Below are 15,795 nucleotides of genomic sequence, written 5' to 3' on the forward strand. Positions count from 1 at the left end.
GCCATTGTAGTAAAGCAGGCGCTCCACAGAATTTTCACAATTTCAGGCAAATGGAGATATCCAACACAGTTAGAAAAACATAGGCATCTATTTTAAGTTTTCTCACACATACTTAGAGGTATCAAGTTGCTAATGAAATAAGCCAACTTCGAAATAAAACAGTGAAAGAACTAGCATTTTCTCATCATGGTTATCTAATTCCTAACTACCCTCTTAGAGGCTTAACTAGACTTGTTCTTTTGTGTGTTTATCTCACAGACCACTATGAAATTTTGTCTTTCTGCAACAGAAATGAAAGAAAGAAATTAAAGAATATTTTGGTGTTGCTCTCCAGGAAAATGCAAAGCTCATTAAAACTGTGCATTCATAGGGACTTTCCTGGTGGCACAGTGGTTAAGAATCCACCTGCCAGTGCAGGGGACACGGGTTTGAGCGCTGGTCCGGGAAGATACCACATGCCGTGGAGCAACTAAGCCCATGTGGAGCAACTAAGCCCGTGCTCTAGAGCCCACAAGCCACAACTACTAAGCCTGCGTGCTGCAACTACTGAAGCCTGCGTGCGTAGAGCCCGTGCTCCGCAACAAGAGAAGCCACCGCAATGAGAAGCCTGCGCACGGCAAGGAAGAGTAGCCCCCACTCTCTGCAACTAGAGAAAGTGCGCACGCAGCAACGAAGACCCAACGAAGCCAAAAAAAAAAAAAAAAAAAGAATACGCATCCTTATAAAAAGTTTGTTTGTATCTTTATAAACTTGCTTTTAAAATAAAAGGCAGGGTCTTCCCTGGTGGCGCAGTGGTTGAGAGTCCGCCTGCCGATGCAGGGGACACGGGTTCGTGCCCCAGTTCGGGAAGATCCCATGTGCCGCGGAGCGGCTGGGCCCGTGAGCCATGGCCCCGGAGCCTGTGCCCCACAACGGGAGAGGCCGCAACAGTGAGAGGCCCGCGTACCGCAAAAAAAAATAAAAATAAAATAAAAGGCAGTATTTCTTTAGTTTTGCTTTATAAGTACAGAAAAAATGATACTTTGAAGTGTAGTTTTCCATATTTCTTGGTTTTCCATTTTCCTTAGGCTAAAGGTATTCTTATTCTTTTGCTAGTCATGAATTCTGCTTTTATCAGCACAATTCAGAGCTGGTTTCCAACTGGTAGGATGAAAATTGAACATATGTGACACCCAAGTACTGAATTCCCTATTGAAGAAATGAATGATAGACCTTATCTATCATTTATTTGACTCGTGTGTACACCCATGTATATTACAGACATTTTTATTTAATTATTCAGGAATTGGCACATGAGATGCATTATCTAATTCCTCTGGGGTCTTCCACCGGCAAAAATAAATGCAAAGAATGTAGCTACCAAATGCATTTTTCCCTTTTTCATATATTTTAAAGTAACGACTTTATTATCTCTACATTTAATGATTCATTATTTGAAAATTTTAAGCAATATAGAAATGTACTACAGAGAAAACAAATCAACAAAATTCTACTATGTAGAAATAATCATCATTAATATTAACATCTCTCTATATACATAGATGTGAGGAATGATAGATGAACACATAGAGAGATAGTTTGGTGCACAGAAATAATTTTATAAAACTGGCTACATACCATGCATATTATTTTTTAAATAAAAATATTAAATTTAACAAAAGAGAGAAACAGATAAAACTAACAGTTAGATAACTGTTTCTTCTTCACTAAGAGAGCAGCCTCTAATAGAGCCTTCTGACATTAAGGGAAGAAAATATTTAAAAGTTTGGATTTTTTAGTGACCCAAATGTGTTTTTGAATTTTATTAAAGTGTCCCTAATACCACATAACCTTAATTGAGAAAGCTTTAAGTTAATTCTATTTGTCCTGAGTTCAAATGATAATTATGTTTTATAAATAAAATTGAAAGAGGACAGAATTGGAAAATATGAAACTGTTACTTATGAATAACCCGGGGCTAGCTTGCCTTTGTCCTTGTGATGCATACTGAGTTAGGGACAGGTATAAAACAATACTTTTATTATCTTTGATCATTCAGAATGAAGATTATTCAGTGCAGTGGTATAACAAAATATGTAACTTACAATAGCCTGTGTTTATGTGGGATGAGTTAAGGAACCTGTAACATTTTCTTATAAAATATATACATTTTCAAAATCGAGGGCCAAGGCAAAAATCACAAACCTTCCATAACAGTGGACTTAGTTCTTGGATAGTGTAAACATGTGACAAATTCCAAAGCATCTTCAGAGGTACAAACACAGCTGCTTTTGAAGTTTGCAAAGGAACCATATGCTGCTAGAAAAATAGATTATTCTGATTGCATGTGGGATTTTATTTGCAGTCAAAACAGAAGAATAAATTGGGCTTTTTGTCAGGTAAACTGAAGAAAGTGCAAATTGCTTTTAAAGTCAATTAAAGATGTTAGGGACAAATAGTATGCTATCTTTATCTGAATGAGAAATATTATAGTTTAATTTGTCCTTTGGAGCTCAGTTTATTTATTTACATTGAATCTATCTTTTCTACAATTCTTTCATAAGCTGATAATTTCTTTCTTGCCCCCTATAGTGAAGCCAACACAATTCATGAATTTGAAATGTAGCTCAGGGTTCAAATGGAAGAGAAGATATAAACATTTATATATGGTAGAATAATAACTCATACAAGCAATTGAATGCTAACACTATTTTGACAATTAGGTCCTAGGCATTTAGGAAAAATAAAATACTTCCTATTTATATAGGACTTTATATAAGACCTCAAAGTGTCCTTTTCGCAGCAAGTTGTTTTGTTTTGTTTTGTTGTTGTTGTTTTAGGTTAAGAGCAGGCTTTCTTAAACCCACAATGGAAATAGTTATAGGTTTAAGCACAGTTGAGAAATTCACAATTCCCCACTGGCAGAGTAGGTAAAGAGAGGAATTTCTCCCTTCTGCAGTAACAAAGGAAAAAACGTGGTTGATCATATTTTAACTTTGAAGTCAACAGAACACAGCAACCAGAGTCTATTTTTAAGGATGATCCATTCAACACAGGGAGGTGTCCCAATGTAGGAAAGTCATGTAAATCAGCACTTGGTTCTAATTTATGACACCTGACCCTTAAAATACCATGCATGTCAATTCACATGTCCTTTGGATAGAGAAAAATTGAGCAGAAGTGTGATGGATTTAAGTTTTCTGCGTCGCCTGGAATGATCCAGTAAATTGAAAGCAGTGTTTAATGGTCTAATGCCCCCTTTATTTTTATTTATTTATTTATTTATTTATTTTGCGGTACGCGGGCTCCTCACTGTTGTGGCCTCTCCTGTTGCGGAGCACAGGCTCCGGACGCGGCTCCGGACGCGCAGGCTCAGCAGCCATGGCTCACGGGCCCAGCTGCTCCGCGACACGTGGGATGCTCCCGGACCGGGGCACGAACCCGCAAACCCTGCATCGGCAGGCAGACTCTCAACCACTGCGCCACCAGGGAAGCCCTAATGCCCCTTTTGTTTTTTATTTCCCCCAGGCTTCTTCTAAGGTCCTGGGCTCTTACTTATTTCAGAGAGTTCTCAGCCACTGCTCTCATCAGGTATCCATTAACTGCCGTTTTACCTTAGTCTGTCATCATGTACCACCAAATTTTGCTAATTTTATCAATAACCCTAGGACTTTACTTATTCTCTCCAAACTGATTCTCTGCAATTCTTGTCTTCTTCTCAATATCTCTTCAATTCTGATTGTTAATATTCTGTGCCTGGCACCCAGGAGCTCAATAAATATTTGTTGTATATCTAAATTATTTCTCTCCTTTAGCCTGCATCTTTTCGTTCTGGCTGCCTATTACAACTCTCATAATTCATTCTGTGTTAGTAATTAGTGGTTGTTTATTAAGCCTCAGACATTGTGCTAAGCAGTCTGCATGTATTATCTCTGTTCATCTCCCAAAGTCAATGAAGTAAGGACGTTATCATTCCCATTCTTTTTTTCTTTCTTTTTCCTTTTTCTTTTTGTTCATTGTTCCTTTTGCTGTGCAGAAGCTTTTTATTTTATTTTATTTATTCTTATTTTATTTTTATGGTTACTTTGGGGGTTTTTTAGGCCACGCTGCGCGGCATTCGCGATCTTAGTTCCCCCACCAGGGATCGAACACATGCCCTCTACAGTGGAAGCCTGGAATTTTAACCACTGGACTGCCAGGGAAGTCCCGTTATTATTGCCATTCTTAAGGGAGGAATGTAGAAGCTAAGTGTTACTGAGTCATCTGTCCCAGCATTTGCTCCCAAGCTTATCTGCCTCCACTCTTGTAACCACTACATTTAATTGTTTCCAGACCTTTCTTAATAAACTCCACACTAGACCTTGTTTGGTTTCAACAATCCTCCTCTAAAGGTTCTGCTCCCATAAGGTCCTCAAGTAACTGTAACTATAGTAATTAACACAATATATTAGAAAGCCTCAAACAACAACCAAAGTGCATTATAAATTATAGTCTGAAAGGATAAAATGGATCGTTTTAGACAACATTCACACTCTTTGTTAGTTTACAATGTATTCAATCAAAAGAATGTGCCTCGAGGCACAATGAAAGAAGTCTATAGTTCTCCCTCCTTCACCTGCTGGCCTGCTATTGGTATTTTATCCTGTGGTCAAGAATAGCTTGTCTTCTACAGTAAATAATAAAATATAAAGAGTACTTAGCAAATAAGTGGTTATAGTGTTCTTCACCTGGTAGAAGAGGCACTTAACAAGTAGCACTGTACACTTCATCTGCTAAAACTGCCTTCAACTTTCAGCGAATAGTATAGAGAGAGAACTAATGAGGGAGGGGGAAGAGGGAGACAGTGGCAGGGAGGAAGAGGGAGAAGGAAAGAGAAAGTGAACGAGAAAGAGGTCTCATAAAATGGCAGGAGATTGTAAGTGCTGAACAAATAATACAAACAATAAATGCTACAGAAGCTCAGAGGAGCTCACTTTAAACTTGGATGATGCAAAAAGATTTTACAGAGGTGATAGGATTTGAGCTGTGCCATAAAGGATGACGTAGGATAGGCAAAGAGAAGGCGGGAGAAAATTACAAGAGAGGAATATAATGAGAAGTGGTTCAGAGGCAGAAAAGCATAAATTGCCTTGGGGAAAGAATGAACAGATCACACTACCTGGGGTTAAGTTTTTATGTCAGGCAATGGTATGAGATTAACATGGATGAATACAGATGTTGGGGGACTTGAGTCTCAGGCTAAAGACATTTGAGTTTCTCCCACTGACAACCAACCAGGAGCTACCAAGAATTTAAAAGTGGAACAACAGGATGGTCCATTGGGTAAGACTCCATGCTTCCAATGCAGGGGGCCCGAGTTCGATCCCTGGTCAGGGAAGTAGATCCCGCATGGATGCCACAACTAAGAGTCCGCATGCCGCAACTGAGACCCAGTGCAGCCTAAATAAATAAATAAATATTAAAAAAAAAAAAAACAGTGGAACAACATGGTGAAGAAGTGGCTTTAAAATGGATTGGCTGAGGAGACTGAAGGCAAGGAGACAAGGAAGGCATCCATTGCACAGATGAATGATGATGGAGCCCGTGAAGGAAAAATAGGCAGAACTTGGTGACTAATGGAAAGCAGGAGTGAGTTGGTTACCCATATCTCTTGTCTTCAACAGAACAAAGCATTTACTTTGGAGTCCCACATATCTTCAAAGAAGACAAATTCAAACTTACTTCTTTATTCTGAAAGCTTGAAATATGGACTTAAGAACAAGGAGATTGAGAATCTGAATGTAAAGCGCTGACACCCATTTGAAGTTTCCTAGTAGACCCTAATTTATCTGTTCAGAGCAAAGTGGTAACTTCAGGGGAGGGGGCTATCACCATTGTTCACTGTTAACTTTTTTGTGCATCAAGACCCATGAGAAACATTACCCAGTTCGCACACACCACACATACATTCTAAAGCTCCATAGGTTAACTTATCAAAGACTCAGATATTACTTCAATAAGTGCCTCTTGTTGATGCTAATCTTACAGAGCTACATTATAGTTAAATAAACTTTTCAGTAATAACCAGCAAAGGATTATGGAAGGATACTAAGATGATAAGAAAATGTAATGATCATCCAGACCAACCCCCTTCGTTTTATAGGAGAAACCGAGACCAGGGAAGTTATTTTCCCATTTAATCCGAAAATACAACTACTGCTAAAATCCAGGTCCCCTTCCTTAAGAACAGTGTTCTTATTTTCCCAGCCCTTTTCCTCAGCCTCAGTGATTCCACCCTTCCAGGAAATGCTTAGAAGTCAGCAGTGCAGCGGTGTCATCTTTAGCTCTACAATTCTCTTCTCTTTGTATCATTGAGAAGGAAACACACCAGAAAAGGACCTCCAGGATGAGACAGAGCTCCCACTCCAAGGCAGTGAAGTAATTCATCCAGCCGGCAGTCCAGAAGAACAGAGTGGGGTTGAGATGCTCAGAGAGCAGAACAGAGCCCCAGTCTGCCATTGTTCACATTACCTACTATTTGATACACTTGAAGAGGAGCAAACAGTAATTCTGGCTCCAAGATGTCGGAGAAAAGCAATTATTGATATCATCTTACAGGCAATGGCTGGGTAGTGGGAATAGAGCAACCATTTCAAGAAGGGACAGAGATGAAGCCAGAGAAACTTAAACTTCACTAACTTGGGCCCTACCAGGTCTAGGGAGGTGCCCTAGCAATTTTGTATTTATGATTTTGAGGGGTTTTTTTTTCTTAAAGAGTTTCCCTCAAATTGTAGTTTGGGCTGCACAAAACCCCTAAGAATGGGATGTGCTAAATAGTCTAGAGCCCTCTAGAAATGCCTCGAAGGTGTCAGTGACCTGCTTTATTAGCTATTACAAGTCCAAATGACCACTCTTTGGCTGTTCTTTATAGTTATTAAATATACCAATAAGACTATTAGAAATAGACAACATAGTGTTTAAAACTTTACAATCTAAATAATAGACCTTACTTTCATATCAGTATTTAGGATTTCTTTCCATTTGGCTTGAATTAAACAGTTTCTATTGAAATTATATCTCTGCATAACAAGTATAACTGCAGAAGCAGTTACAAGTGAGATGTTAAATAGAACTATTTTGTATATTTGTTGCATGTTCAGGCCCCAGAAATATGCTATAGAATTCAAAGCCATGAAAATCTTGATTTCTATTTAGATGGAGATTTATCATTAGTTGTGAGATATGTCCAGTATGGTTTCACTTTAAAACCACAAATAAAGTTTTAACAATGAGTATTTTTCTCGTTGAGAGGTCTGTGGTCAAGCTAAACATCTCTTAGAAGCTGATTAGGTCCTGATGTCTTCAAATTCAATATTCAGCAAATACAGAGCATTTGTTTGGCCGTAAGAAATAAGAACTTCGGAGTTAATGCAACTCTCCTGAGCCTGTTCCTCTTTTCTGAGGACATGATAATCAGACATAACCTCTTCTGGTCTTGGGCCTCACCTTATGTAAGATTGAGGCAGAATAAATCACATACAATTAATCTTTTGAGGATCTAGGTGACATTGCTTTTGGTTTTTACATCAGCAAGTCCTTTGTTTGCCAGTAGTCAGGAACAGTAATGAAAAGTTTTTATGTTATTAAATGCTTTATTTCTTCATCCTCACTCCCAGCTATCCTGAATCCAGAAAAATAGACACATGGTCATTCTGTAAAAACAAAAGAACACTGAATAGTTCATTATATAACAGATAGAGCTGTCCACTGTGTATTCATTCTTGTAGCGAGTTGCTAGAGGGTAAATTAGCATATTTAGTTCGAAATCTTATAAAATAGAAATGGGATGGATTGTTTTAGCAATTTCACAATTTGTGTGGTAACCATCATACTTCATCGAGGATCTGACTCAAAATAACACAAGGCTCTGAATAATGGGAAGGGGAATGTTCTACAAACAACCACATGGGCCAGGTTATCTCCAATGGTGAGATGTATTTAATAATGTCACATATGCACTTTTCCTGTATAAATACAGTATCACTGTAATCCTAGGGGCTGCATTCTCAGAACTGAACTCTTTCTTCCAATGATAGGCCTAAAATAAAATTGGCAGAAATCATTGAGTTGTTCCTGTAACATGTTCATTGCTGGAAGGGACCTCCAGAGGTCACCTAGTTCGTCCCAATCTCCAGCCAGGACTCTCCCTAATACTGAATATAGCTGTAGAGCGATATGCATTAAGAAAGCTTTTAAAGATCCCTGGGGTTGGTCAAAAAATAGCTAATATTGGCCTGATTCATAGAACAGCATTATACGTATGACAAAATAGCCACCTTCATCAGGGAAGACATCCATCAGGGCTAAGTGCTAGTAGTAGCTTCAAAAGGAAAAGCTTTATTTTCTCAGAGAAGAGGGTGGTAGATTAAGGAACTGACCAAGCGTGTTGGTATTTTTTTGTTTAGGTGCACTTTTGAATGCTTATCAAAAAAGAAACATTGTCTTGTCAAAGACCACTGCAGGGTAAGCCCAGAGATAGCTGTGAGCAAGCAGATCACAAGTCTTTAACAAGTCCTTTCAAATGGCTACAGAGCTCAGAGGGGGAGCTGTTGTCTCAAACAAGATCCGATAAGCATCAAGTTAGTGAAGGGCAGATGGTGAAACATAAGAATAATATTGACAGACCTGCTTTTTAAATGGTATCTTTCCCCCCTAATCAGTTGAGTTTGTTAGAGCTGATAATTTTATTTCTTCAAATCCATTCAACTGTGGGTGCAATGGACAAGAGTTTAAGTGTAACTTCAATCTTCTAAGACAATCACGGCTGTTTTATAGGGAAAGTATTCCTCCACAATTATTAAACTTCTGAATTTTGGGGTTGAAGTACTACACTAGAATCTAGAAATTCAGCTAACAGGAGAGCTGAAGCTCTTAGCTGGATTATTTTGGGCCTTTAAGCCTTTCAGTTGAACTATACAGAGAATTTAAAGATAGAGCTATAGCTATCTATAAAGTGAGGGAAATGACCTGCCCTCTCCCCCAACAATTGCCCCAAGTATCCATATGATTTTGTGTATTAACACCACAGTTTTTCAAATCATATTTGTGTAAGGTTACATAAAAGCCTGCTCAACCACAGTTGCCTTCAGGGATGGGAACTGGGGAGCTGGATGGAAATAAGATTAGAAGTTTTTTATCACATACTTTCTTGCCAACTTTCAAATTTTCTGCCTGTACTTCTTCCAAAGAATTCATTTGAAAATATATCATTATTTAAAAAACAGAAAGGCACCTCTGTGCTCTTACAAGGCTAGACAGTCCGGGTTACAGGAAGTGGAAAGCTGCGACTACTGGCCTCTCCCATCCTCCTTTGTAATTCTTGACTTTGGAAATGGGAATTCAGCCACTGAGATTTTTTGATGTGCAGCTACCTTTCTCAGAACACTAACCAACTAACAAAGTCTTCAAGTTGTCTTTCCTCTTCCTTTTGTGAGAGCAGGAGAGAAAAAGACAAGGAGATCTCTCTGCAGTGTCCCCTTGGCTATACAACATTCCCACAGTGGACATCTAAACTTAATGTGCAGTCTACATATTCACCATAAAACTAGGGCACTTAAGGTAAGGAAATACTTCCATAATTACTTGGATATTGGGCAGAGTAGAGTTTTTTTCTCCCTTAAACAGCTCAGATAATCCTAACTAGTTCACATACACAGCCTTTAAGAAGTGTTGTTTTTTAAAGTTATCAGCCTAACAAATTCCCATAGCTGAATCAAGAAATTCCAAACAGAAGAAACTGAATCAGCTTTAAAGAAAGATAATCAAAACATAAGAGTGTAAGGAAAAGCAGAAGGTAGCACATTCTGTTATTTTTATTACAAAAAAAAGTTCAAACCCTTTACATGCTATGACATTAAATGTCATATATGAGTTCACTACAAGCAAACCTCTTAAAAAATATACATACTGTATATATTTACATTCAAGTTTGAGTAACTGGTGTCAAGGTATGGTTCAGGATCTTTACCCACCCTGTGGATTTGTTCAGCTACTAACTAAACAGAGATTGTATCTTCACTCAGGCACATGGAGAGGTAGAAACTGCTTTAAAAAAAAAAAAAACCTGTAGTGCAAACGTGAAGATCATTGCTGAAGCAGCTTATACATCAAGGAGGCCCTAACTATAACTAGCTTTGGTCATCTCTAGAAGCTGAATACATGTAGTCTTGTCTTTTAAATTAAAACCAGATAAAACTTTCGGTAGATGCTCTTCTGAGCACATCAAGGTGTTGGTAGAGCTCAGCAAGGAATGCTCTGCCACTCTGCACCGAGAATTGCACATGACTAAGTTAGGCAACATAGCAGCAGGGCTGGGCGGGCGGCTGGGCTCCTTTTCCCGGATAAGACACAATTAATACACAGATCGGTGGCTTTAGAGACTTCAAATTAACATCTGGACACCCCCAGCTCCGAACTCAGAAGCCACCAGGATACTTCCTCTCCCAAGTGAAACCTCTTATTATTTCTGCCCTGCCCACCTCCATCCTAAACTGAGCTAATAAGTCCAGATAGGGGTGGGGTGGCCTGTAAGTTCTACAGGCCACAGTTCCTCAGCCTCATGACTAAGGCTCATGAAGGTTCTTGGGCCTGAGAAGGGCTCCCCAGGTTCTTGCCAGACTTGGTGGGGCTCGTTCCTGAGAGGGGAAGTTGGAGGGAAGTCACGGTGGTGGCCAAGGGCAGAAGCCCTTCTCGTTCCCTTTTCTTCTGTTTCATCCTGCGGTTCTGGAACCAGATTTTGACTTGGGTGTCATTCAGCTGCAGTGAGTTGGCTATCTCGATTCGTCGGGCCCGAGTTAAGTACTTATTGAAATGAAACTCCTTCTCTAGTTCTGTTAGTTGCTTAGTGCTGAAATTCGTGCGGATCGCGCTGGACGAGTTGGCGGCTCCATACTTGGCAAATTTGCCTGCAACGTAAAGACGGAATCAGCGGGGCGAGAACACGCGGAGACGAGGCTCGGGAGAGCTTTGGGGCCACATTAGAATCAAAGTCACTGAGCGGCCCTCTTGGGTCTCCGAACACAGTTGTGCCAGGAGAAAAGCTTCACCGAGCGCTCCTTCCCGCAATTTTCTCAACGCCTGGCACTCGGGGCACGCTCAATGGAATTCGCCTGCTTTAATGATGCCTCGGACCGCGTTTCCCCCATAAAACCCAAACCGCCGTCCAGAGGGACAGCTACAGCACGCCCCCGGCGCAATTACGCGAGGCAGGCTCCGTCCCCAACCCCAGTGGCGTCCGTCCGTCCAAGGCCCAAGCACTTACTTTTTTTCGGGGCGTTCCTCTTCACTTTCATCCACTCGAACGTGCTGAAGGCGGCAGGGAGGCCGGAGGAAGGGGACGCAGAATTGGGGTAGACGCCGGGGGCGGTGGACGCGGTCTGGAAGGCCCCGGAGTGGCCGTCGGCCGGCTCTTTGAGACACGCCGGGAAGGGGGCGGGCTCGCCGAAGGCCGCGTAGTCCACCTGGCTGCTGAGGAGGAAGGAGCCGCCGCCCGAGAAGACGGCCGAGGTGGCGTAGTGGACGTGCGCCCCGCCGTCGTCGGCCGGCCGCCCGAGCGCGCACGGGAAGTCGTACGGGGACCCGGGCCCCGGGAGACCGTAGTCCGCGCCCCCAGTCGCGGCAGGTGCCGTGCCCGGCTCGTAGGTCCCCTCCAGGGGGCACGGGGCATACGCGGGCGCGGCCGGGGGCGGCGCGGGAGGCTGCGCCGGAGCGGCCGGGGGCGAGGGCGCCGCTCGGGCCGCGGCCAGGGGCAGGCAGCTCACGAAGGCGCCGTCGCCTCTGCCTATGGGGAAGGCGGGCTGCAGGACCACTGGCCGAGCGTCGGCGCGGCAGAACTTGGGCGCAAAGCTCAGCACGTCGCCGCCGCCCCTGCCGCTGCCGCACGACACATAGTCCAGGTAGGAACTCATGGTTCCGGTCCACCCCACCTGAGCGCGCCGGCCGCGCCCAGGTGCGGGGCTCGCAGGACCGCCGCGGTCGGCGCCGCTCCGCCTTCCCTCTCTAGCCGAGCTGCCCTCGCCGAGCCATGGCAAGCCAGCCGGGGGTAAATAGAGGCCTAATATAGGGGCGGGGTGGCCACGTGGCGCCGGCCGGCCAATGGGCGCCGTCTCAGCACGGCCTGGGTCCCGACTGGCGCGCCGCTGCACGCGCCTGCCCGGCCGCCAACTTTGCCAACCGGCGGGTGGCGGCCGGCCAGCGCCCTACCCAGGCCCGGCGGAGAGGCGCCCTGGCCTGGGGCTGCCTGGGGAAGGGCGGGGCGAGAGCGCTGGACGCCTGCTTCCTGGACAGGTATTGGACCAGGTGGGGGCAGAAAGGCAGGACTGGCCGCTCGGGTGAGGACAAGAGGATGGAGAGGGTGAGAGCTCGTTCTTCTGCATCGTGGGTGGCTAGTCTCTCGGGTGTGAAGGGTGGGCGCCGCGGTGTGGAAAGTGTTAAAAGGCCCTCGGGGACCGCTCCTAGCCTCCTCCTGGGAAGGTAAAGTTTTTCCTATTCCCTTTTTCTCTGAGCCCTTAAGCGCTTTCAGTGTTCTTGGCACTCCTCCTAATCTCTCTCCTAAACCTGGAGTAGACGTTTAATTTTCCCTCTTTTCCCTCTCGCCCCGACTCTGGGGACTAAATTTTATGCTGTAGGTGCTGTGTAGCAGAGGCGGCACGAACTCTTCACTTTTAAGCTAGATTTTTCACGTTACTTCGCAGCTTCTTCGATTGCTTCCATTTGTGGCGGCATGATAAGGGCGAGTATTGGAGTCCAGGGGTTTGATTTGGACAGAAGAAAGTTTCTGCCTTGTGGGACGTTTAGCAGATTCTCCCCCTCTGACTAGGTTGTAAAATAAAGAATCTGCCCTTGGAGTGGAACGCTCGTTGTGCTGCTCTCTGGGCGGTTGGCACACGCACCGTTGCTGCGCACGGTTTCTCCGAGGCGCTTTGGCTTCAGGGAGCAAAGGCTTCCCAGGGACCGGTCAGATCTCAGAGGTTTGGAGAGCCTTGTACCTCGAAGCAATTAAAGCTTCTGTTCCATCAGATAAGTGCTGCGTCGTCTCTTGCGAGTGAAATCTGAGGTCTCATAATGTTAATGGGCTCACGTCTTTCCCTTGATAATATGGTTTTGTTTACTGAGTGTAGAGAGACGGGAAATAAAAGTGCAATTGGCACAGGAAATGAAAAGTAGAATGGTTACAAAGACAAGCTTTACATTGATAAACCTTCCAACTTCCTTGAACATTTTTTTAAATGTTTCCCTCTTTGGGGCTCCAGGACAAATAACAAATTAAATAAATAAATGTTATTTACACACAGCGGTAATGAAAGAGGGTGGTTTCCTAAAACTCTGTGTGAATAGAGAGTCTACTTTTGGCTTATTCAACTGCCCTTGAGGACTTGATCTATTACAGCCTCTAAGTTATGGTGACCGAGGTTTTATTATTGTTTTACTGATCCACTTGTCATGAAAGAGCGATTGAGCCCTTGCCTAAAATTCCACTCTGAGGAAGTCTGGAAAATAGGAGCTTTTACGGTCCGGGGAGCAAGTTCCTTACAGGGATGTGAACTTGTGAATAAACAGAGCCACACCAAAAGTGTTACCAGTGTTGAGGCTGAAGTTGAGCCAGGATGGGGGAGGGTTGAGCCTGGAGGGGAGAGGGTAGGTAGAGGGTAGACAGCTAGGAATGAGCACAAAGCTAAAGAGGTCTAGGATTCCTGCACTGCTGAAGTTCTTGGATTTAATTGGGAAATAAAATCCTGGGCTGGAAAATAGCCCTTCAAACTTGACATTGCTACTTCGGTTCTCTCCTGTAGCCAGTCCCACAACAAAGGTCCTAAATAGTTTTTTTTTTTAATAGTTTTTAAAAAAGAGAAAAAGGCTCTACTCTAGCACCTTGGTTGGGAAATGATAGAGCTCTTCAGAGCTAGCTCAGGCGTCAAATATAGATGCATTTCTTCAGTGTCCTCCTTCTGTGCCCTTCATGCAAAAGTATCAGCAGGTCAGATGCTGCTGAGTTCACAATGCCCCCTCATCCGCCCACTGGCTACACTTTAATTTTTACCAGTTTTTACCAGCACAATGTCTCAGCTCTCACACTCTTGTCTCAAAACTATAAGACCCCGCTCTCAAATGGTACTCATCTGATCACAGCTTCTAGGTCCAGAGGCCCCAAGGGGTCAAGAAGGAAGGGTGGCCTTGTAAACGTCTCTAGAGAAAGACACCAGCTGGTGGAAACCCGGATGTAGGACAGGAAACCCAGCCTGATTGTTTGGCAAATCTGACCAAAACCTAGCAAATTAAGGGCCTTTTCTCTAAGGTTTCAGGAAAAACAGGCAGCCTAGGCGCCTTGGCAACCTTCATTGCAACAAAGACAAGGTTTTTAATGCTAAGCGTTTGGAGCAAAGGTTGGGTCCTTCATGTCACAGTTGAGCATTGACTTTGGTGCACCAGTGAGCTGTGCACACTATTTCCCCAAAGAGAAATTTTGGAGATTGAGCTTTTGCTGAGAGAAGAGAATGTCCTGAAAGGGACATCTAAAATTAATCATCTAAAAATTAGATTTTAAAAATCGTGCTATTTTAACAACTGTGGGTGAGGGTGGGTGGGTGGGGTGTTCAGTATGTGTTCAGACCCAGTAGCAGTTCCCTGATAACTGCAGGCAGAGAGCTACATTCTGTTCCTCCTTCTCTCTACTCCCTTTCGTCTCCCAGCCTTTGGCATATGCTACACCTTGGGGCTCAGAGTGGCCACATCTCCACTCCTGGGTTGGTTCTTGACTTACTCAGGATGAAAGTCAAGACTCTGATCATCTCAGACTCAGATTCAATAAACATTTGCCAAGGACCTACCGTGTAAGAACTTTTCTGTTAGGGGAAGGTTAGGCTGAGAAAAAAGATATTCTCAAACCAAAGGAACAAGGGATTCATTTCTGGTACATGTTAGCTATACTATAAATCTACTCTAGGAAAATCTGAATCTATAATTTTCTAAGGAGATGTTGGAAGATATTATTGGGGCAATTGTGTGTATAAAGATACGAATATAGGATATTTTTAGTAACTTTAAAGTTTGTCTCCTAGAAGTTCACAGAGTATGGAAGAAATGTCTTACTGATTTTATTGCTTGTTCGAGTCATGGATTCTTGAGGGTCACTTACCCTGCTGGGTCTTGGTGCTGTGAGTTCTCAGCAGGAGGTGACAGCCTAGGGGCCTGATTGCCAGGTTGTGTTTGATGTAGGAATGCTTTGAAATCTGTCCCATCGTACTCACCACAGCAGTCACCCCCTAACCACCCCCCAGGACTACCTTTCTCTCCCACTCAAACAACAGTCTTCTTTTCTGCAGACAGAAGTGATGGAGGGTGGCAGTCTGGTCTTCTGTGTTTACAGTTGTTCCTAAGAAGCCTCTTACAATCCCTCTCCACAAGCCCCACTGTGTTATCCCTTGGAGATGCTTGAGCACATGCAAACTCTTGGCTCCACAGCCCCAAAGGACAGAAAGGCTCTTGCTTGTTGGGATAAAAAGGAGGGTTCTTTTCTCTTAAGCAAGATGTGCAGCTCTCTGCAGCATCCTTCTATCCTAAGGTAGAGGTAGGGATGAACGGGATCCTAAAGACAGGAATTCAAAACCTGTCTGAAGTCTGATAACGTGACGCTCCCTGAAGAAAACAGTTTAGTGTGCTGTGCCTTTCCCTAGAGTTTTGTGAAAGACTTGTGGGTCAAGCCCGTGTCTGGCACACAAGAGGCATTCGAGAAACGTTTGTTGGCATATGGACACCAAGAGGGGAAAGCGCGGGGGGGGG

The 15,795-nt window shown here is 43.5% G+C and overlaps 1 protein-coding gene across 1 annotated transcript; it reads right to left on the bottom strand.

The window, feature by feature from the left end:
• Positions 1-8,883: 8,883 nt before the first annotated feature.
• Positions 8,884-12,001, bottom strand: HOXD1 (homeobox D1). The gene is made up of 2 exons (XM_022570199.2): positions 11,279-12,001; positions 8,884-10,922 (listed from the first exon to the last, which is right to left on the bottom strand). The coding sequence occupies exons 1-2, from the start codon at positions 11,922-11,924 to the stop codon at positions 10,588-10,590; spliced, it is 981 nt and encodes a 326-aa protein (XP_022425907.1). The 5' UTR covers positions 11,925-12,001; the 3' UTR covers positions 8,884-10,587.
• Positions 12,002-15,795: the final 3,794 nt, after the last annotated feature.

Source organism: Delphinapterus leucas, chromosome 8, assembly GCF_059928025.1.
Source record: "Delphinapterus leucas isolate spDelLeu-1000000601 "Yukka" chromosome 8, BTC_Dleu_Yukka2, whole genome shotgun sequence".
Classification (NCBI taxonomy): Eukaryota; Metazoa; Chordata; class Mammalia; order Artiodactyla; family Monodontidae; genus Delphinapterus; species Delphinapterus leucas.

What these genes read in the sequence shown, in the direction of transcription:
- HOXD1 (XM_022570199.2), bottom strand. Translation starts at nt 11,924, where the DNA reads ATGAGTTCCTACCTGGACTATGTGTCGTGCGGCAGCGGCAGGGGCGGC. An exon ending in GAGGAACGCCCCGAAAAAAA is followed by an intron (nt 10,923 to 11,278) that starts GTAAGTGCTTGG and finishes TTTACGTTGCAG; the next exon opens with GCAAATTTGCCAAGTATGGA.